Source organism: Rhipicephalus microplus, chromosome 5 (assembly GCF_043290135.1).
Source record: "Rhipicephalus microplus isolate Deutch F79 chromosome 5, USDA_Rmic, whole genome shotgun sequence".
In the NCBI taxonomy this organism is placed as follows: domain Eukaryota; kingdom Metazoa; phylum Arthropoda; class Arachnida; order Ixodida; family Ixodidae; genus Rhipicephalus; species Rhipicephalus microplus.
The window spans coordinates 189,311,574-189,333,748 of record NC_134704.1 but is presented as its reverse complement, the minus strand read 5'-3'; the positions used below and the strand labels follow the sequence as shown (position 1 = coordinate 189,333,748).

The 22,175-nt window shown below is 48.8% G+C and overlaps 1 protein-coding gene across 1 annotated transcript; it reads right to left on the bottom strand.

The window, feature by feature from the left end:
* Positions 1 to 876: 876 nt before the first annotated feature.
* Positions 877 to 20,224, bottom strand: LOC142817614 (protein 5NUC-like). Its single transcript, XM_075894669.1, has 5 exons — positions 20,088 to 20,224; positions 19,628 to 19,739; positions 19,437 to 19,538; positions 3,267 to 3,498; positions 877 to 1,219 (listed from the first exon to the last, which is right to left on the bottom strand). Exons 1-5 carry the CDS (start codon positions 20,222 to 20,224, stop codon positions 942 to 944), a joined length of 861 nt encoding a protein of 286 aa, XP_075750784.1. The 3' UTR covers positions 877 to 941.
* Between the last annotated feature and the right edge of the window lie 1,951 nt (positions 20,225 to 22,175).

The following is a 22,175-nucleotide window of genomic DNA, read 5'->3' as shown; positions in this document are numbered from 1 at the left end:
CTGTAAGCAGAAAGCACTTTAGTAGGCCATTCGTGGCCGTACCTGCTACTGCTGAACTGGCTGGCAGGGAAAACTTGCAGGGCTTTTTATCCAGGAGCCCGGTACCACGAACCGATGATCTGCGCAGGTTAATGATGTGCTGGTCAGAGCCAGCGGAAATCCTCACGCAGGCGCAGTCTTTGCGGATCTAAGATCAAGGGCACGGTGGTAGAAACCAAACAGCTGTCTTAATCGGTTTGCTGAATCAACCTGTAGACAGAAAGCGCTTTAGTAGGCCATTCGTAGCCGCACCTGCTGCTGCTAAACGCCGCGGGAGAAGCGCGTATTCTGCATCGCCGCAGTAGACACGCATAAACACAGTGTACCGATATCAGCACGCGTAAGCGCGTTACAAAATAAAAAAGAGCGTGACTGCAACGCCACAGGTAATCTATACGTGAAGGCCTACGAAGGTGTAATAGATCCTCGGAAATTCACACGCACAGTTTCGACAATTACGGCGTGTCGCTGACGGCTCATTCCTGGTTTATTAGGATGGCGCACTGCGCCTGCGCACATTTCGGTTTCCACTCCCGCGCATTCTGGTCACGTTGTCGGCGACACCATGGGCAGCTTTTGTTTGTACCTACACGGTGGCGCACACACGTGCGCATTAAACGTCGCGGGGTGAAAGTTGGTTCGCAGCAACCGTAACAATGCCGAAGAAGGGTTCAGCCTGGACCTAGAATTATTTTGTATTTATCTGAAATGTGTACCAGCTGTAATTTTATCACCGTGGTTTCATTGCATTTTCTCCCACCACTGAATGAAGGGCATGAGGTGTTTTATTTCTCTAATACGAAATACCTCAAGATACACTGTAGCTTCCTAGGAGGCGTTTGCTGTATACCGACGTACGTCAAACAATAAAGGAGGTGGGCCAACCACAATGATATTGTTTTTTAAGTTCGGCGCACCTGCGTGCCATCTGGCCTCTGTATAACGACGGGATAAGGTCCGTAGACAGGCTCTGGAGGATGCGACAACGGGCTTTCACTGAACATGAAGTAGTGTGAGTTGCCGCCCACCACTATGTCCACCAGGGGTACTTCAAAAGCGATGCGCTTATCTTCATCCAGGCCCGAGTGTCCCAGCGCGATGATTATGTGCACGCCCTGCTTCTTGAGGCGCTGGGCTTCTCGCCGAACACACTCCAAGTCATTCGTAAACTGCGTGTGTCCTGCGTGACATCCGAAAATGATACACGAAGCCACTATTAGTGAAAATCTGAGCTATGCAACAGGGGCCTAGCCAGAGGATGGCACACCGGACCCGTGCACACGCGAAATATTTTTTTCAGTGTAAAATAGAGAGCTAAAACTGACTATTTCAAGCGGGTTCCTCCACCAAAATCAAGGTGGCACTCCCATCCCCCATCCCGAAAAATTGCTGGCGACGCCCCTTTTATGAATGAAACTCATAAAAACACGATGTACACCTCTGCATAAGGTTGATGAATAAACAAATAAAGCAATCATGCATGTGTGATGCTGGAGACAATATATTTTCTTCGTTTCTATTTTGGCTGCCTTCTAGCCTTGTTATATTGACTTGGTCACTTGAAAATTATGAAAACCTGTTTTAAAGTGCAGTCTGTATAGTTTACATATGAAGATTAAAAACGAGGCGAATTTACACAGCTTGTTTTTTCACTTGTGACTTATTTGGCGATATCAATCTATTACTAACAAAAACTTAGCCATGGTGATTGAAGTTTACACGCGCACGTGAACAAGCAGTGAGGTTTCATAAATATACACTGAAAACTTCTGTTGACCTGTAGTACACATAGACTAATGAAGCAACTGTGAGCTTCTTGCATTTCCCTCTTTTACGTAGTGATTTTCATAGGTTTGCGCATGGTTACAGGTATAGAAAACACATAGATATTTGATTAAAAGTAACTGTTCACGTGCTCTTTAGTTGATACACAGGTAATATGAGAGTTGTTAAAAGACATTTCATTCTTGTAGACTTGCAGAAATTACTTGATTTGTACTTGGAGAAGAGACAGGTCATAAAAATGCAACCTAAGACTGACTATGAGTCGTGTGAAATATAATTGTTTGTAGTTTTCCTTTTCATATTTTTTCTGATGCACTAAGGGAGCATGCGATAACATTGATCCGTGTCCAAGGCCTGCTATTGATGGCTCCTCAAAGAGAGAACAATCGCGAAGCTGTCATTCCGTCCACAGAATGAGCGTGCAAGGACGCCTACTGGGTGTCGCTCGGCCAGCAACTGCCAACAGGGATCGCAGGAGCACGCTTGGGTGAACCGGTACATGCATCAACTGCACAGCCACACGCCAAGGGCGTAGCAGAAGGGGTGGGTTTAAATATCCCTAAATATAACAATTTTGCTCACGTACGCATACAAAAGCACGCACGTACATCAAAAATATGGTTGAACAACCCTCCTACCTCCAACGAAAAATTTTCCCCTACGCCGCTGGCCCAAGCGCAAGGCTCACGCACGTGCAGCGCTTTCGCCGCTTCGCAATACGATAACGGACTGCAACAAACCCCTCTAACAGTTGCTGTACTCGCTTGAACCTTGAACCCAAGGTGGTCAAAATACCTTGAGCACTCCGTTACAGCGTCTCTCATATTCATATAGTAATTTTGGGTCATTAAATTCTACATATCAATAAATCAATCGCTTGAACCTGCGTTTCGTAGAGTTGTACGAGATCGGATCCAAAACAATCAGATACAAAAGATTGTTTCTGTAACGTTTGCATTTGCTGCTATCCCATTTCATGCTTCAACCTTGCAGCGAAACAGATTTTTTATGGCCACCTTGAGTAGAAGTTTCTTGTTTAGCAAAAAAATAGACGTCACTTTTAAGCGCTAGTATATATATATATATATATATATATATATATATATATATATATATATATATATATACGAAAAATAAGTATACACCTCTAAAAAACTATTTATTGGTGACGTTTCGATCGGAGACCGATCTTGTTCAGACGGTCTGATGAAGATCGGTCTCCGATCGCAACGTCAACAATAAACAGGGGTTGAGAGGCGTATACTTATTTTTCCTAAATTCTACGGCAACCGACCCCAGTCTGTTTGTAATCTACGTATATATATAAATACATATACATATATATATATATATATATATAAATATATATATATATATATATATATATATATATATATATATATATATATATATATAGTAAAATATATATAATGCTACCATACCCGGATAAGATTTGAAGGCAGTCTGTGGGTTTAGGTATCCAATTATTCCCACGCTGATAGTTCCATTGTGAAACTTGAGCACTCTCGAAGGCTGGGTAGAATTATTTTCTATGGAAGGCTCGCGGCGCACATCCACGTTGCATAGGACCACAGGCACTCCTTGACTCCTCATGGCATCCAGGTAGATGCGCAGGTCAGCCGTTCCCCTGTCGAATTCGTGCACTCCCAAGCCCTGTGAAGTACCGGGTGAACCATGTGTAACGAGAAGGGCCAGTGCTGGGTGCAATCAAACCCTGTACTTTAATCACTCACGTTGAGTGAATGGCAGTCGTGCAATACTCGTATACAGAATACTTTCACAGAAGTCACAAGGCGCTCTCGCGTGAACATTAGAGTGCGCAGATCCCACGTACTTGGGAATCAACGTTATGCGAAGCTTGCGGAGGGAAGGATATCATGTTGCATTTTTTTGTTGAGCGACAAGTCATGAAGCGACGCTAATTATATCTAAAAATTTTGCATGAACAGACATATGTTGAAGAGTTGCAGATGTTTATATAACTAGTTCATTGAACTTAGCACGATGCCTTCTGGAACATACGTATTAGCAACGCCAGAAGCTGATATGAAGCGCTGATATGAAGCGCTGATACTCGCGAGTATACTGGCCCTGCACAGTGCTGCATAAATTAACTTCAGCGTATGGCAACTTACCACAATTGACGTCAACCCGACGTGACGGCTGTATCAAAGGAGCACATATGCAATGTTTATAAAATTTGGTAGGCTGCACTGCAATCACTATAGACATTTTACAAAGATTAGGGCCTATTTGAAAAGTAGTTCCTATACCTGGCGTAGCTCTGTGGTAAAATGCTTCATTGCCACGCAGAATGCTTAGATTGGATTGCAGCTGGGACCCTCACACTTAGTCTTTGCATTCATCGAATCGACGCTACCAATGTCAGGCATTTGTTGACGTTTGCGCTTTAAAAATGCCCTTGTATGTTATTGTCGTTGCTGGGTGGATACTAGGTGTCAATCACCTGTGGCACATACCCAAATACCATCGGCACGTGCCCACACGTGGTTATGCGCCACTGTCTGGCGGGACGTGTTTGGCGACGTACGCGACGGGATTGTCACATCATTCATGTCTTAAAGGCTGTATGACGCCTCCCTGCTCACCAGCGCGGGCGTTTGTGAAGCCACCGAAATGTCCCTTTGGTGTCCCGGAAGCCGACGTCTTCTGGGTGTTTTAGTCATGTAATTGATATAATATATGTAGGCAGTTGTCGTGAATTTAAATTTCGTGTTTTATTTTTATAGTATAACTTTTTTGTGGCAGACCAACGCCACACGAGAAGTGACAGACGCTGTAGCGACGCCGTTTGACTACGGCACAGTGCTGTTACGTACAATAAGGAGCATTAATGTGCATGCGCCTTCGTATTTTAGGGCGGTGTCAGCCTTTGAACCACCATTTGTCATCACCCACTAAAACACAATGTTGCAAGTGCCATTTTCCATGGAAACAAAAGCCGTGTTGGTTCTCGCGGCCAGGCGTTTCTGCTCCGCCGCACAGCACCAACTGCGTGTTGCCGCGAGTGTGCAAGCTGTGGTATGAGCTGCGTTTACCTACACCTACAAGAGCTTAGGAATGTAAATACCGGGGTGCTGCGTGCTACAATTGAAAACCATCTGGAGACTGTCTGGCTCCGCGACTTGCTCTAGGCAACGGAAACGCTAGATTACACAAGTGAAGCGAGATTGCTTATAGCCGACCACTTCTCCCCGTGTTTGTGAGGGGAGTACCCGTCGTGTTGCGAGTGGGTTATATCGCCGTTTATTTCGTGAAATAGCCGGATTAGTCATTCGACGAAAAGAAGTTTGAGCAAAGTAAACACGACAATTTGCAATACAAGAATTGGATCAGACTCCGTTCGGCTACACCGGGTTAAGCGAGAGAAAGCTGGTGAACTTGAGTATGTTTGTTTATCAGCGTAGTCGAAGCGCAGTTCACCAATAGACTAAATTAACTAGTCAAACGTGTGACCTTGCATGCATCCACTATCCGCGTTTCATCGGTTTCCAAAGTCGTCACCACACTCGTCGCGGAAAACGCCAGGCCCATAAAGCACCAACAGGCGCTCGTGTCTTCCTTTGCTGGCAGACGTTCGTCACAAAGATGCTTTCGTATCGTGAACTCAGTATTCATTTGATGCTTCCGGAGAAAATGTGTATGGACTCCGTATACCTGGTCAGCGCCGTGTATGACTTTTCGCCTTATTGTTTTATTGTAGGCCCACTGTGGGGACACAAGCTTCCAGCAAAGGAGGCAGGATGGTTTGAAGAAATTAAGGCGAGACGCTCTTTGATGTTGTTTGCAATATTATCTGACCCAGCCAATATTGATTTGCCCCTCGTTGTTCTCCTCTGCTTTTCTTCTAGCCTTATATTTGGCAGTTTGTGTGAGGGAGGGGGGTTGGTGTAATATGTTGGAGTGTCGTACTATTTTCTGCCAATGCTTACAGGTTGTAAGGTATTTAGAGAGTCCATTCTACAGATTCGTTTGCAAGAACTGAACTTGCTGCAGGAAAATCAATTACGGACAAAAGCGATGTTTACGGTATGGGAAACAGGCTTGCGTATATATATTGCCACGTACCATTTCCGAAGTTTTTGTTATCATCCCAAAACACCACACGATTCTCAGCGCAAACCGCGCCTGCAGTTTTCGAGAAGGATACGGACTGTAGCAGATCATTTCGATAAGATCACGCCCACTGTGCGAATGGTACAGATTGTTCTAGAACCTACGCCACCGCCAGCGATAACGCTAGAACATTCGACAGCAAGAGTATAAATGCCAACGCGCTTCGCCGCTTGTCAGTGGTTGATCGAAGGCCGACGCTCCGTTCGCCGCTATCAGTCCGAGACTGCCATCTGTGCAAGACTACTGCTGTAATTGGACTTTCTATTTACCGGGCACAGGTTCGCCCAAATAAACTGTTAAATCCCAACACGAAGTCTCCTGTCTTCGGCCACGTCACGACCCAATGACATCTGGTGGAGGTGCTGCTTCGTTCATGTACCAGACGCCCCCGTCAAGCCGTGAACCTAGCCCACGTCGCGGAGAAGACACCGACGCCAACCAAGAGAAGTGAAGAAGCCGCCGACAGCAAGGTCTCCCACCGCAGTACGGGCTTCTACAAGACAAGGCGCGGAAGGCCATGGCCATGACCTCTACTGCAGCGACAATGACAACCGGAGCGTCCCAGCCCGCGATCGTCATTCATCATCCCAGGGAACCACCAACGTTTCATGGGCCATCGTTTGAAGACCCGGAAACCTGGCTAGAAACATACGACCGTGTGGCCGCCCTCAACCACTGGGACAACGAAGAAAAGCTTCATCGTGTGTATTTCTACCAGGAAGACACCGCAAGAGCCTGGCTAGAAAATCGTGAGTCCAAGCTCCGAACGTGGGATGTCTTCTGCGGCGCATTTCTGCAAACGTTCGCGAGCGTCGCTCGCAAAGAGAGGGCCGCTGCTCTACTAGAGATCCGGGTTCAGCTACCAAATGAGAAGGTTGGAATTTTCACAGAGGAGATGACCCGCCTATTTCGTCACGCTGACCCAGACATGCCTGAGGAGAAGAAAGTTCGTTTCCTCATGCGAGGGGTCAAACAGGAGCTCTTCGCAGGACTAATGAGGAATCCACCGAACACCGTCCAAGAATTTGTATCCAAGGCGACCACCATCGGAAAAACCCTTAACATGCGCACCAGACAGTATAATCGTCGCCTGACTCCAGAATGCGCTGCTTGTTAAACCAGTGACTCCGAAAACCTGCGTGAAACGATCCGAGCGATCGTGCGGGAAGAGCTGTGCAAACTCTTGCCTTCGGCGCACCCTCAAGTGGATTCGATCGCCGACATTGTGCGAGAAGAAGTTCGGCAATCACTTCGAATTCCTCAAACACCGCTGCCCGAGCCACAAACTATGAGCTACGCCGCTGCAGTGCGCCACAACGCTCCTCCCCGTTCACGCCAAAACGCCGCCCCGTCGCACTTTCGTCGCCAGACACCACCGCCGCCACCACCCCCACCGACGACCTACCGCTCACCAGCGGGCCAGCGCAGTGCGCCGAGGAAAACCGACGTTGGCACACCCCTGAACCCCGCCCATTGTGCTACCACTGCGGCGAGGCCGGGCACACTTACCGCCGTTGCCAGTACCGACAGATGGGACTGCATGGCTACGCCTTCGGTGCACCACGTCCGCAGCCAGGGGAACGGCCACGTGACATCGCCAACTACCTGACAGGAACTCAGTGGACACCACGAAGCCCTTCGCGTTTGCCGTCGACCAGCCGCCGCACGTCACCGCACCACCGGCAGTACTCTGGCCCAACGCGGGGCCGGTCTCTTAACCCGTATCCGGGAAACTAAGGGCAGCAACCGATGTAGGTGCAGTTGCTGAGCGACGAACTACCGAAGATCCTCCGATGACGACGACGCCGCAACAGAGCTTTCCGAACACAACGCCGACCAGGCAAAGCCCTGGCTGCAAAAGCTCACTTACCGGAGGTGGCCTGACGACGCAACATGGAAGCAGCGGAACAAGCCGACGCAGCCGTGACCCGACGCCGCGCCCTAACTGTAATGCGAGACGGCGAACTAGCGACATCGACGTTCTTATTGACGGCCACAGTGTGACCGCTCTCGTCGATACTGGAGCCGACTATTCTGTCATCAGTGGGTCGTTCGCCGCGAAGTTAAAGAAAGTTAGGACAGCTTATAAAGGCCCTGAAATCCGAACAGCCGGAGGTCATCTCGTAACGCCTGCAGGAATCTGCACAGCGAGAGTCACCATTAACGGCCTACTTATCCTACAGACTTCGTAGTCCTACAGCGTTGCTCGAGAGATGTCATCCTTGGCATGGACTTCTTATGCCTTCATGGTGCTGTCATCAACCTAAAAACAAAATCGATAACGTCATCCACAGAAGAAGCACTACCACAGCGCACACCCTCAGGACACTCTGCCTTGAATAATATGGAATAACAATTCACCATTCCGCCTCGCTCAAGCGTAAAACTTTCAGTCGGCGCTCCTAAATCACCTGACTTGGAAGGCGTCGTTGAAGGCAATCAGCATCTGTTGGTCACCCGAAATATTTGCGTCGCAAGAGGAATCGCAGAGCTGCGGGGAGGCAAAGCAACGATTATGCTCACGAATTACAGCAATGAGTACAAACATGTGAACAAAGGAACAACGGTCGCATACATCGAAGAAATTGTCGAAGCCCCCAGTGCTTTCGCCCTCGCCGATTTTGCGGAACCTGCTCAGAGGAACCAAACCCCTCCCATAGCTTTCGACGTCAATCCCAGACTTCCGAACGATAAGCGAGAACAGCTCAAGGCCCTGCTCCTGCAATACGAAGATTGCTTTTCGTCGTCATCGAAAATTCGGCAGACCCCAATAACGAAACATCGTATCATAACCGAAGAAAATGCCAGACCACTCCGTCAGAATCCGTACAGGGTTTCGACGCGAGAACGTGAGGCCATGAAGAGACAAGTTGATGAAATGCTGCGGAATGACATTATCCAGCCATCCAAAAGTCTGTGGGCATCCCCCGTGGTGTTAGTGAAGAAAAAGGATGGGACCCTACGTTTCTGCGTCGATTATCGCCGCCTCAACAAAATCACAAGAAAGGACGTGTACCTCTCCCACGAATAGACGACGCACTTGATTGGCTAAATAACGCCAAGTACTTTTCGTCAATCAACCTCAAGACTGGCTATTGGCAAGTCGAAGTCCACGAAAGAGACCGAGAGAAGACGGCGTTTATAACACCGGACGGCCTCTTCGAGTTTAAGGTGATGCCCTTCGGCCTTTGCTCAGCGCCTGCAACTTTTCAACGCGTTATGGATACAGTACTGGCAGGATTGAAGTGGCAGACTTGCCTTGTGTACTTGGACGACGTCGTCGTGTTTTCCTCGAGTTTCGACGAGCATCTTCGGCACTTGAAGCTGTACTTCAAGCCATCAAGACGTCCGGACTCACACTGAAGCCAGAAAAGTGCAGATTTGCGTATGAGAAGCTCTTGTTTCTGGCACACGTTATCAGCAAGTCTGGAGTTCGTCCCGATCCACGGAAAACAGCCGCCATCGCCGACTTCCCGCCGCCCACTGACAAGAAGGCCGTGCGCCGATTTCTGGGCCTGTGCGCCTATTATAAGTGGTTCGTGAAAAACCGCCCGCATCGCCGACCCTCTCAATAACCTTACCAAGGCCGACGTGGAGTTCAAGTAGGAAACGCCACAGGAACACGCTTTCCAGGAGCTTAAACATCGCCTCCAGATGCCTCCGTTAGTTGCCCATTTCGACAAATTCGCCGAGACAGAAATACATACTGACGCAAGCAGCGTAGGTCTTGGCGCCGTCCTTGTGCAGAGGGCTGACGGACTTGAAAGGGTTATTAGTTACGCCAGCCGATCGCTATCCAAAGCAGAAGCAAATTATTCCACAACAGAAAAGAAGTGCCTCGCCATCATCTGGGCTACGTCGAAATTTCACCCCTACCTCTACGTCAGGCCCTTTAAAGTTGTGAGCGACCACCACGCCTTGTGTTGGCTAGCCACCTTGAAGGACCCTTCAGGTCGCCTCGCACGATGGAGCCTGAGACTTCAAGAATATGACAATACTGTCATTTACAAGTCCGGCAAAAAACTCTCCGACGCCGACTGTCTCTCTCGTGCGCCTGTCGACCAACCGCTACCCGACGACCCGGATGACGAGTACTTCTTGGGAACGATAACTACCGACGACTTCGCTGAACGACAGTGGGCCAACCCGGAACTTAAGGCCCTAATACAATACCTCGAAGGCAGGACCGCCGAAGTCTCGAAGGTATTCAAGCGCGCACTTGCGTCGTTCTTTCTACGAAACGGTCTTCTACAAAAGAAAAACTTTTCACCGCTTCTAGCTAAATACCTCCTTGTGGTGCCTTCAGCTCTGCGACCAGAACTCCTGCAGGCCCTCCACGACGATCCGACGGCAGGGCACCTCGGTGTTTCTCGCACGCTCGCGAGGATACAAGAAAGGTACTACTGGCCACGTCTTACCGCCGACGTCACTCGTTATGTGAGGACATGCCGGGACTGTCAGCGACGCAAGACACCGCCGACAAGGCCAGCGGGACTTCTGCAGCCAATTGATCCACCTTGCCGACCTTTCCAGCAGATTGGTACGGACCTACTGGGGCCGTTCCCGACGTCGGCTTTCGGAAACAAGTGGATCGTGGTAGCTACCGACTACATCACCCGCTACGCCGAGACAAAAGCCCTGCCAAAAGGCAGTGAATCAGAGGTAGCTAAGTTCTTCGTCGAAAATATCGTCCTACGTCACGGCGCCCCGGAGGTTCTTATCACCGACAGAGGAACGGCATTCACTGCCGACCTAACTCAAGCGATCTTGGCATACAGCCAAACAACCACCGCCGGACGACAGCGTACCACCCACATACCAACGGCCTCACCGAGCGGCTTAACAAGACGATCGCCGACATGCTGTCAATGTACGTCGATGTCGAACACAAGACGTGGGACGCCATTCTTCCGTATGTGACCTTCGCATAAAACACGGCGGTGCAGGAGACGACGCAGATATCTCCATACAAATTGGTTTACGGAAGGAGCCCGGCAACGACGCTGGATGTCATGTTACCAAACGTCACCGACGCAAAAAACATCGATGTAATCGAGTACCTTCAACGCGCTGAAGTAGCCCGACAACTTGTGCGTCTCGGTATCAAGAATCAACAAACGACCGACAGCAACCCTTACAACCTTCGACGACGCTTCGTGGAATACCAGCCCGGTGAACGTGTTTGGGTGTGGACGCCGATACGCCGACGTGGACTAAGTTAAAAGCTTCTGCGACGGTACTTCGGACCGTACAGGGTGGTTCGAAGTCTCGGCCTACTTGATTACGAGGTTGTCCCCGACGGAATAACGAACTCTCAACGACGCCGATCCCGACCTGAAGTCGTACATGTCGCGCGCCTCAAGCCGTTTCATGCACGTTAACAAACTGAAACAGTGTTTTTTTGCATTATTGTTGTATCGTAATTTATTCGTTGTACTTTCTTGCATTGTTATTGTACCTTCATCTTTAGTTAACGCATCCCCGCAGGGGCGCCTGTTAAAGCAGGCGTTTCGTGTGTAGCGACACCACGGACCCGAGCTAACGGGGGAGTTTCTACTCCCTCCCACGCCTAGCTGTGCGTGGCTTTGCCGTGTCCGGGGAAAAGGGGATCCTGGGGGTTGAGCCGACGCTGGGTGATTGGACCTTTAAGGCCCCCTGGCAGAGGCAACACACCCCTTTGGCCCCGGCTTCACGTAGACGGCACCCCTGGGCTGACCCACCCAGGGGAAATCGGCAGTCGCCTTTTCCTATCTCTCTCTGCCTACATCTTCGTTTTTATCTCTCACTATCTATCTCTCCTGTCTTCTACTCTCTTCTGTTTACTTCCAATTTTCCTGGCGGCAAGGGTTAACCCTGTGCAAATAGCCTACCTTGGTCTAGGCGCAATGGGTTATGGCAGTGTTGTACGGCTGACGTCTGCAAGCTTTCAGCACCTGTAAACTTGCAGCGTCCCCTTGTTGGGCTCCTTGGTGGGTGGCTGCCAACGCTGCTGAACAAAAATAAGACCGGCATGCATGGCGCATTCCCTCTACTATCTGATCGTACCGGTCTAAAGCGGGTACGCACCGACGACATAAATCTCTTCAACCAGCCAGCAGAAACCTTTCCCAATTTCCACGTCATTCACTGTGAAAAAACTGAAAAGCAAGCCAGGACCGTCTCTCCTTTCCTAAACTCTAGATGTCTTACCAATGGCACAGGATACAAGGTAACCAAAAATGGCTAGTGGAGACCTTCTCCTCGAAATCCGTGACAAAGAACAATTTAAAAAGCTAGACCGTCTCTCAGATTTCGGTGGCATACCAATAACCGTAACACCTCATAGATCAATGAACACAACTCGCGGAGTGGTATCCGACATGGACTTACTTGACTTGACTGGGACTGAACTTTTGGAGGGGTGGAAGAGCCAAAATGTCACTAATGTACAGAGAATCATCATCAGAAGAGACAATAAGGAAACGCCGACAAAACACTTGATACTTACATTTGCATCCAGTAAACTACCGGAATCAATTCAAACAGGCTACACAAAGACATCTATCAGGCCGTACATACCAAACCCTCGTCGTTGCTTCCAATGCCAGAGGTATGGCCATGGCTCTAAAACCTGTCGTGGTCGCCAGACTTGTGCGCAATGTGGAGTCCTAGGCCACGTGTCTGAGAACTGCAAACAACCGCCACACTGTGTAAACTGCGAAGGAAACCATGCCGCATATTCACGCTCCTGCACATACTGGAATAAAGAAAAAGAAATAATTACGTTGAAGGTGAAGGAGAATATTACATTTAAGGAAGCACGGCGAAGAGTCGCTCCATTCTATGGACCTACATACGCTGATGCGGCGCGTCAGGGGGACCACCGCACCAGCCCTCGCCACCCCTCCGGCCAGCGCATACCGAGCCGGCGGTTGTGGCACCTGCCCCCAAGGCGGCTGTAGCCCAGGCTACACCGCCTACTCCCAAACAGAGACCGGAGACTCCAGAGTCTTCGGGTCTCAAGGCCTCCCCTCACCAGGCGAGGCCCAAAATCCGAACTAACAGCCCGCATGTGCGGGCATCCAGTGCCTCCGAGGAGGCAATAGATACGTCGGCACCCTTGGTGCCGAAAGAGCGGCGTGGCTCCTTGGAGCGCGCCAAGAAAACAAAAAAGCAAATAACAGGGCCTGGTGATGGCCCTGTTAAGTGAACTCAAACTCCCCGTCTAAACAGCCACTCGCTTTTCGTACACACAGCACTATTTCACATTCACCATGAACACTCAAATTATACAATGGAACGTCAGTGGCCTTCTCAGAAACCTTGACGACATCCAAGAACTCTTACATGAACACTCGCCAAAAGTGCTGTGTGTACAAGAAACACACCTTAATTTAAAACACACAAATTTTCTTCGTAAATACGTTATTTTCCGAAAAGACCGTGTTGATGCTATGACATCATCCGGAGGTGTTGCCGTCATAGTGAATCAAGGAATAGCATGCACACACTTACAACTCCAAACACCCCTTGAGGCAGTGGCTGTTCGAGCGGTTCTTTTTGATAAACTGATCACAATCTGCAGTATTTACATTCCTCCTAGCTATCAGCTGCAAAAACGCGATTTACACTCTCTAATTGATGAACTTCTGGAGCCCTAAGTTCTCCTTGGAGACTTTAATGCGCATAGCAGGTTATGGGGTGACTCTCGGTATGACGCGCGAGGTCGACTGATCGAACAGTTCCTTAACTCGTCGTGCGTGTGTCTCCTAAATCGAAAAGAACCAACCTATTATAACCTCGCTAATAACACCTACTCCTCCATAGACCTGAGCATAGTATCTCCATCTCTTGTGCCTCTACTCTAGTGGAAAGTCGTCAGTAATCTGTATGGAAGTGACCACTTCCCCGTAGTTTTGAGCACAACGATAGTAACTGAGTGTCCACCACGTGTTCCCAAGTGGCTCATAAACAGAGCCGACTGGAAACAGTTTCATACTATCGCTTGTCTAGGTTAGAATGACATCTGTACTTTGAACATTGATGTTGCTGTGAACTACTTCACAGCGTTTTTGATTGATGCTGCAACAAAATGCATCCCACAAACATATGGACACCCTGGAAAGCGATGTGTGCCATGGTGGAATTCTGAATGTCGAAACGCGCGTAAACTGCAAAACAGAGCTTGGAGGCTGCTTCGGAACTCACCGACAGCCGAAAATCTTGAAACCTTCAAGAAAATAAAGTCTCAAGGCAGGAGAACGCGTCGGCAGGCCAGAAGAGAAAGCTGGCAGAAGTTTTTATCAGGGGTTAATTCATACACACAGGAGGCTAAAGTTTGGAACATGGTTGGTAGGATAGCAGGAAAACAAGTACACACACTTCCACTCGTAAACACTCAGGGTGATACCTTGGAAGATCAGGCAAACTTTCTCGGTGCACACTTCGAACAGGTATCCAGCTCGTCCCACTATACTGACACTTTCCAAAAATACAGAACAAGAATAAAAAAGCAGAAACTCGAACACAAATCCACTAGATACGAGGCATATAACCAAGCTTTCAATCTAGCTGAGCTCCAAACATCTCTAAACTCCTGCAGTACTTCTGCCCCAAGTTCTGACCGTGTGATGTATGAACTGTTAAAAAACCTACCAAACGAAACCCGAAAAACCTTACTTTGTTTGCACAATGCTATTTGGTCTTCTGGCACAATTCCTACCTCCTGGAAAGAGGCTATTGTTATTCCTATTTTGAAAGAGGGCAAGGACCCTTCTTTACCCTCGAGTTATAGGCCTATAGCACTTACAAGCTGCTTGTGCAAAGTCTTCGAAAAAATGATAAACTGCCGACTTGTACATTTTTTGGAAACAAATAGTTTGCTCGACCCATTTCAGTGCGGGTTTCGAGAAAGTAGATCCACCACAGACCACCTTGTTCGTATCGAGGCACAGATCAGAGACGCGTTCGTCCATAAACAATATTTTCTCTCTGTGTTCCTCGATATGAAAAAGGCTTATGATACTACATGGCGTTACGGAATCCTAAGAGACCTGTCCCACCTTGGTGTGCGCGGAAGAATGTTTCATATAATCGAAAGTTACCTGTCAAACCGGACATTCCGTGTCCGTCTGGGCAGTGTGCTCTCCCAAACATTCGTCCAGGAAACAGGCGTGCCACAAGGAGGTGTGCTTAGTTGCACACTTTTTATTATTAAAATGAATTCTTTGCACTTGTCCATTTCCCGCAATATGTTCTATTGTACATAAGTCGACGACGTTCAGCTTGGCTTCAAGTGATGCAACTTGGCCATGTGTGAGCGGCAGGTTCAGCTGGGTTTAAATGAGATCTCCAAACGGGTAGATGAAAACGGATTTCGACTTAACCCACAAAAAAGCACGTGTCTCTTGTTCTCGCGAAAGAGAGGCATGCACTCGGAACCCGACATTAAACTGAACGGGCAACAACTGTCCGTCAAAGCCGAGCATAAATTCTTAGGCTTAATCTTGGACAACAAGTTGACCTTCGTACCCCACATAAAGTATTTAAAAACAAAATGTTTAAAAGCCATGAATGTTATAAAAGTGTTGTCACGTACTACGTGGGGTTGTGACAGGAAATGCCTCATGAACCTGTATAGAAGCCTTATTCGCACCCGCTTAGATTATGGGGCCATTGTTTATCAGTCAGCGACTCAAAGTGCTTTGAAGATGCTGGATCCCGTGCACCATTCGGGCATCCGCCTTTCTACGGGTGCTTTTCGCACCAGCCCCGTAGAAAGCCTTTACGTTGAGTCAAATGAGTGGTCGCTTCATCTGCAAAGAACCTACATGTCCTTTGTATATTTCCTAAAGGTGAAAGCAGACAAGAGGCACCCCTCATACTCTACTATTAATGACTTGTCGAGCTCCATTCTTTTTCAAAACAGGCCTTCAATGAGGCAGCCCCTCTCAGTTCGCCTGAAGGGTCTAGCTGAGGACACTGGAGTGTCACTCGAACACAGTTTAATGGCTCCTGTAGCATACCCGCCACCGTGGCAGTGGCAGACTATAGATTGCGATGTGTCTTTTTTAGAAGTTACTAAACATGCGCCTATTGCCCATATTCGAACATACTTCTTGGAACTTCAACACAAATACACACGTCCTGAGTTTTCTACAGATGCCTCTAAGTCTAACTCCTCTGTGTCCTACGCTGCTGTTGGCCCTTCCTTTTCGGATGCTTGCCCTCTACATCCAGGCACAAGTGTCTTCACAGCGGAAGCTTACGCGATACTTGTTGCAGCTAAACACATCAAACAATCACAAATACAAAAAGCAGTAATTTATACAGACTCCCTCAGTGTGGTAACGGCTCTGCACAGTCTTAAAAAACGAAAAAACCCTGTCCTCGTTTCACTTTACTCCATTTTATGCACCCTCTACACACTCAACAGACATGTTGTTGTGTGCTGGGTGCCAGGGCACCGTGAGATTCAAGGCAACGTGATGGCGGATCAGCTTGCTGCATCCGCCCACGAAAGCACCGCCATTACACCGACATCAATCCCGGCCCTTGATCTTAAGCCGTCTCTCAAACGAAAACTCAGGGACTACTGGCAGAGCAAGTGGGATACACACACACAAAACAAACTACACGTTATCAAGCCACACCTTGGCCATTGGCCACCAGTATCAAAATCACGTCTAACAGAGGTAACACTAACAAGACTCAGGATAGGACACATATACATGACACACACCCATCTTTTGTCCGGTGGTGATCCACCATTGTGTGATAAATGTGGTGAGGCATTAACAGTTCTTCACGTTTTAATTCAATGTAAACATTTAGACACTCTAAGAAGACAACACTTCCCACTATCCTACCGACAACATATACCTTTACACCCTGCAATGTTCGTCGGTAGGGAACCGCTTTTTAGTCACAAATCATTATTAGCGTTTTTAAAGAAAATTCATAATTTTCATATCATATACCCGGGCATACCGTAGCACGACCTCTCGAGAGAGGTTTTTGCTGCGGAGGCTACACAGGAAAGCACTTGCCTCACGGCCCTTGCACGCAAGGGTACTAACATGTGAGGTACTTGTGCTAATGCCATACATGTCCACCATCGTTTTTCATTATCACCAACTTTTGTCACCTATTCACACCACACACACCTTTCACGGCATGGTCATGATTTTATTACTTGTATGTTTTTACCCGCTTTACTGCGAGGAATTTTATGACCCTTATACAGCCGCTAATCACAACCATTGTCCACATTCCTGTCTCATGAACTGGCGCTCTTTGGCCATCAATTGGCCCTTGCGCCGAAAAAACACCATATATCATCATCATTAGTTAACGCATCGGGACGATGCCTTTTTTTTTCAGAGGGGGGCAATGCCACGTTCTATTTCCGAAGTTTTTGTTATCGTCCCAAAACACCACACGATTCTCAGCCCAAACCACGCCTGCACTTTTTGAGAAGGTTCCGGACTGTAGTAGATCATTTCGATAAGATCACGCCCACTGTGCGAACGGTACAGATTGTTCTGGAACCTACGCCACCACCAGCGATAACGCTAGAACATTCGACAGCAAGAGTATAAATGCCGACGCGCTTCGCCGCTTGCGAGTTGTTGATCGAAGGCTGACGCTCCGTTCGCCGCTATCAGTCCGAGACTGCTATCTGTGCAAGACTACTGCTGTAATTGGACTTTCCTTTTACCGGGCACAGGTTCGCCCAAATAAACAGTTAAATTTCAACACGAAGTCTCCTGTCTTCGGCCACGTCACGACCCCGTGACAATATGTGGTTTAAAGGAAACATCAATAGCTACCAGGTTGTTTGATCTGCCAATTTCGTCGTTGTGGGTACCATTAAATACTACTGCACGGTCTCGAGCCTTCCATTAGAAGGCCATTGAGGCGTCCGCAGCGATTACGTGAATTTGTTTCAAGAATGGCGTCCAAACATTGAAGTCCGTTCACAATGACACCTAGGTTCTCCCCCTCCCAAATATCGGCTCTCTAATTACCCTCACTTCGGCTATGCAGTAGGTCTACCCGGTGGGAGAAACGAACTGTTTTAACGGTATTTTATACAAACTCGAGTCACAAACACGTTTTTTTGATATACAAAACGGCGGCTAACTTCAGAAAACAACCCTTCAGCTTTCAGAAACTGCTATGTATAAAAAAACCACCTCCTTATTGTTAAAACCGACGCTGCCTTCACTGTAAATGAGTGACCGCTGAAAACCGACAAGGTGGGTCGTCATGTATAGCGGACATTTCAGCAAGTTGTTAGCAACCTTGATCAAAGTTGTTACATCCCTGCAACACGGAGAAGCGCGCACATAAAGTTTCCCTAATGCTACAAGCACTGGCTAGCCAGGTGAGAAAGAAAATTTGTCACAATACTTTTTTACAAAAAAAGGGGGAGAGATGCACTGCTAGCTAGGAGCGCAAAGGTTTGTCTTTTGTGCTTTATCAAAGAAAGAAAACAACGTTAAGAAGTTATCATTTCGAAAATGAGCCTTTGGAACCAAGGAGCTGAAACACAACTGCAAAGTGGTCCTTGCAAAGTCTGTTTCTTGGCGACGGCATCCAGTTTTTCCTCATTGTGTTACTGACCGACTTCTTGCAAATTTGAGGCCTCGAGTGTGAAAAACTGGTCATAAAAAGCACATTCAACGCACCTCAATAAAAAGTTGGCAGTCAATTTCTTTTATTCTCTTGCAGAATGCGTAAAAAGAAATATAATTTTGAAGTACTTATGCGTCAAATGTCTTCACCTTGTCAACTCCGGTCGATTCGTTAAGTGGAGACCTCTCTACAGGGCAGTATTTTATCAAAAAGAAGAGAAAGCTCTTGCGCCCGCCGCAGACGACTATTCATGGCGGTAGCTTTCGGGACACCAACGGCGTCGTCCGGTGGCTTCAGCCACGCACGCTCACTGCGCCATCTAGCTCCCCCTAATAGAGATCTGTGGCCTTGACCAGTGCGTCATATTCGTCATACCATCTTACACTGTCTTTCTAATTTCTGTCCACGTCAAGGTAAGGAGGTGACCACGAGAGCATCCAAGCGTAAGTGGCTAGATAGATAGATAGATAAATAGATAGATAGATAGATAGGTAGATAGATAGATAGATAGATAGATAGATATGTAGTGCCATCATCACCATCATCACTTCTTGATCACTGCAATGCGCCTCTCGCGCAGCTTGTGCTAGCTTGAGCTGCGCGAGGATAAGAACGAGCTTCTGGCCTGGCGGTTTGGACGCTGCAGCTGCCACCGCTCCGCTTCGGCAAATCGCCATGGATAATAAAGTGGCGAGAAAACAGGACGACCACATTGGCCGCGTCCCGTCTCCCTCTTTCGCTACATTGGTGATCCGGAGAACCCGCCCTTCGCCGAGCAGCCCACTGCCGTGCTTCCGCAACTGTGCCCTCCAGTTGCACCGTTTCACCCGGCCTACCCCAAGGCGCGATTTATGTGGCTCGATGTCATTCTCGCGGTCAGTGGCATCAAGGCACAGCGGATGGTGCACGATGCCCTGCTGGACGCCCTCCCGGTTGAGCTGCGTCAATTAGCGCCGAGCCGTCCTCCAGCCCGCGACCCTTCGACGACCTCTGCGCTATGGTGCTCGCCTGCTACGGTGAAACCTACCGCCCGCTTCCGGGGAGCCGCGAGTTCCAGGTTTCCCCTCCGCCCCAGCAAGCGGTACCAGATAGGTCGCAGCCCTACCTTGACAATGATTTCACCCCTCCGGCTACGACTCCTGCCCTAGATGCGGTCACAGGAACATTGAATTTTGCCCCCGAACATGATCACAAGGTAGAAGACGCTCTCGCTTCTCCTGACTTAAACACTGAGAGCTGCATTCCATTTATTACCCGGCTGCTGACCCGCAGGTCGTGGGGTCGAATCCCTGCTGCGGCCGCTGCATTTCCGATGGATGTGGAAATGTTGTAGGCCCGTGTGCTCAGATTTGGGTGCACGTTACAGAACCCTAGGTGGTCGAAATTTCCGGAGCCTTCCACCACGGCGTCTCTCATACATACGGTGATTTCGGGACGTTAAACCCCACAAATCAATCAAATCAATGCATTCAATGGTGTCCACGTACAAAGGTTCGTCACAAGTGCCTGCCACATGCACGATGTCCGTGACATCAACGGCGCGTGACACGTCAGTGCCACCAGACAACACGACGGCTAGCTTGCCGCACGCCTCGTAGTCTGGGCCTGAGATATTTTCACCCATTATTCGACTGCCGATCCCGGAGGTTCCACAGTCCACATTATCCAATGAACATCATCTTCTGTCAGCCTTGGCAATCTGCGCATGCTGCAAGCAGCCACCACCATCTACCTTGAAGTCTCCCGCAACTGAAGTTCCTGCCCGCGACATGCAACGGCGTAACTTCTGAGATGCTGCTACAATGACCAAGGACCAGATGACAGATTCGCCAACGGCAGAACAGCCACCACATTCCGTACCAACCGCGCAGGTGGACATCCACCAGGCTTCCCCGACGAGCACGGGTACACCAGCCAACTCTCCGGTAGAACCCATGCCTTCCGGATCTCATGAGCAACCTCCGGAGCGTTGGAAGGGTGACACCACAACGCAACAATGTACCTTGAGTTCAGACATGACCCTCATCACGACCCAGGCGACTACCGCCTTTGCGCGGTGCATTGGCAGACCGGTCACAGTGGTCCTACCTGCCTCCCGTGACTTCCGTACGCTATTTCGACCACGCCGTTTCAACGCCCGTCGACTTGCTCACCTGCACCGGCATGTCAGTCACACTGCGACGCTCAGGTTGGTGTTCCATCGATGGCTACGCCCACGCCAGACCTGTCAGCCAACTGCTCCTTGTCAACAGCCATGTCGGCTCCATGTGCGCTGTTGAGCACATGGAGCCGACATGACGCCGCCACGTCTTTTACATTTCAGTACTTGGTCATCCAGGTTCCGCTTCAATGCATAGCACCATCTCGCCACCATAACCGGCTCGGCCTTTTCGGCGCCCTTTCACGGCACCACCTGTGGGCATCTTTGTCAGCCGCGCACGCTCGAAGCACCAGGTGCACTCTAAAGTGATCCCGCAATGTCATCGTGGGACGCACGTGTTTATGACCACAGCGACCCGGCGCTTCCTTCTTTGTCCCTTGCGCTTCTTCCAGAGTCGCCCACCGGAGATCCGCTACTTACCAATGGCTTATCAACGTTGACAACGTGGACTTCCCAAATGAACACTTTATGGATTGTCTTTCATGTATGTAGCATTTGTCGCTCTCTTTCTTTTTCTCATATGCCTTCAAATCGCGCAAAGCACTAGGGGCGAGCTCTGCAGTGACATTATCCCGATCATCATTTCTTGATCACTGCGCCGTGCCTCTCGTGCAGCTGATGCTAGCTCGAGCTGTGCAAAAATTGAAACGAGCTTTTGACCCGGCAGTTTGGACGCTGCAGCTGCCCCCGCTCCGCTTCGGCCAATTCCCTTGGAAAATAAAGTGGCGAGAGAACGACACGACCACGTTGGCCGCCATCATGTCTTCCTCTCTTGCAAAAGATAGATAGATAGATAGATAGATAGATAGATAGATAGATAGATAGATAGATAGATAGATAGATTCAAAGTGTCTGAAGTTCTCTAAGAAATGCTTGGCATTTAGCAGAACAGGGAGAAAGACCGGTGCAGTTTGACCTAACTGCTACGAACCATTTCTCGGATCCGTGGTAGCTCAGTGAAATATTTAGCTCCTTTCCCGCTACCCACAATGAACTGATGCACTCTGCTACAATCCACTCTACATTGCCAGGCCGTCACCAGAGTTGTGGATTAACGAAGCCGATCGCGTTAGCAAATGACGACGTCGTGCCTGGAACACCGATGAGGCGCGAGTGTCACTAGTGCCGTTATTTATGGAGTTAATCATAAGGCTAATTCCAGGAGCCGATTTATCGGCCCCCCGTACTGTACCACGAAAGCGCGGACAACTTAAAAGTGGTCATATTTGGCGCACCAGCAGACGCCGGTTGTCAAGTAAGAGCCGAGAGTTGATAAACAAAACAAAATTATATTCTCAAGTATTGCAGATCAAACGATCCACAAACATGCACACTCGGCAATAGTTCTGTACAATGTTTTCCTTGACATTAATGGCGCCTACGACAATGTCTTACATTATGCCATACTTGATGT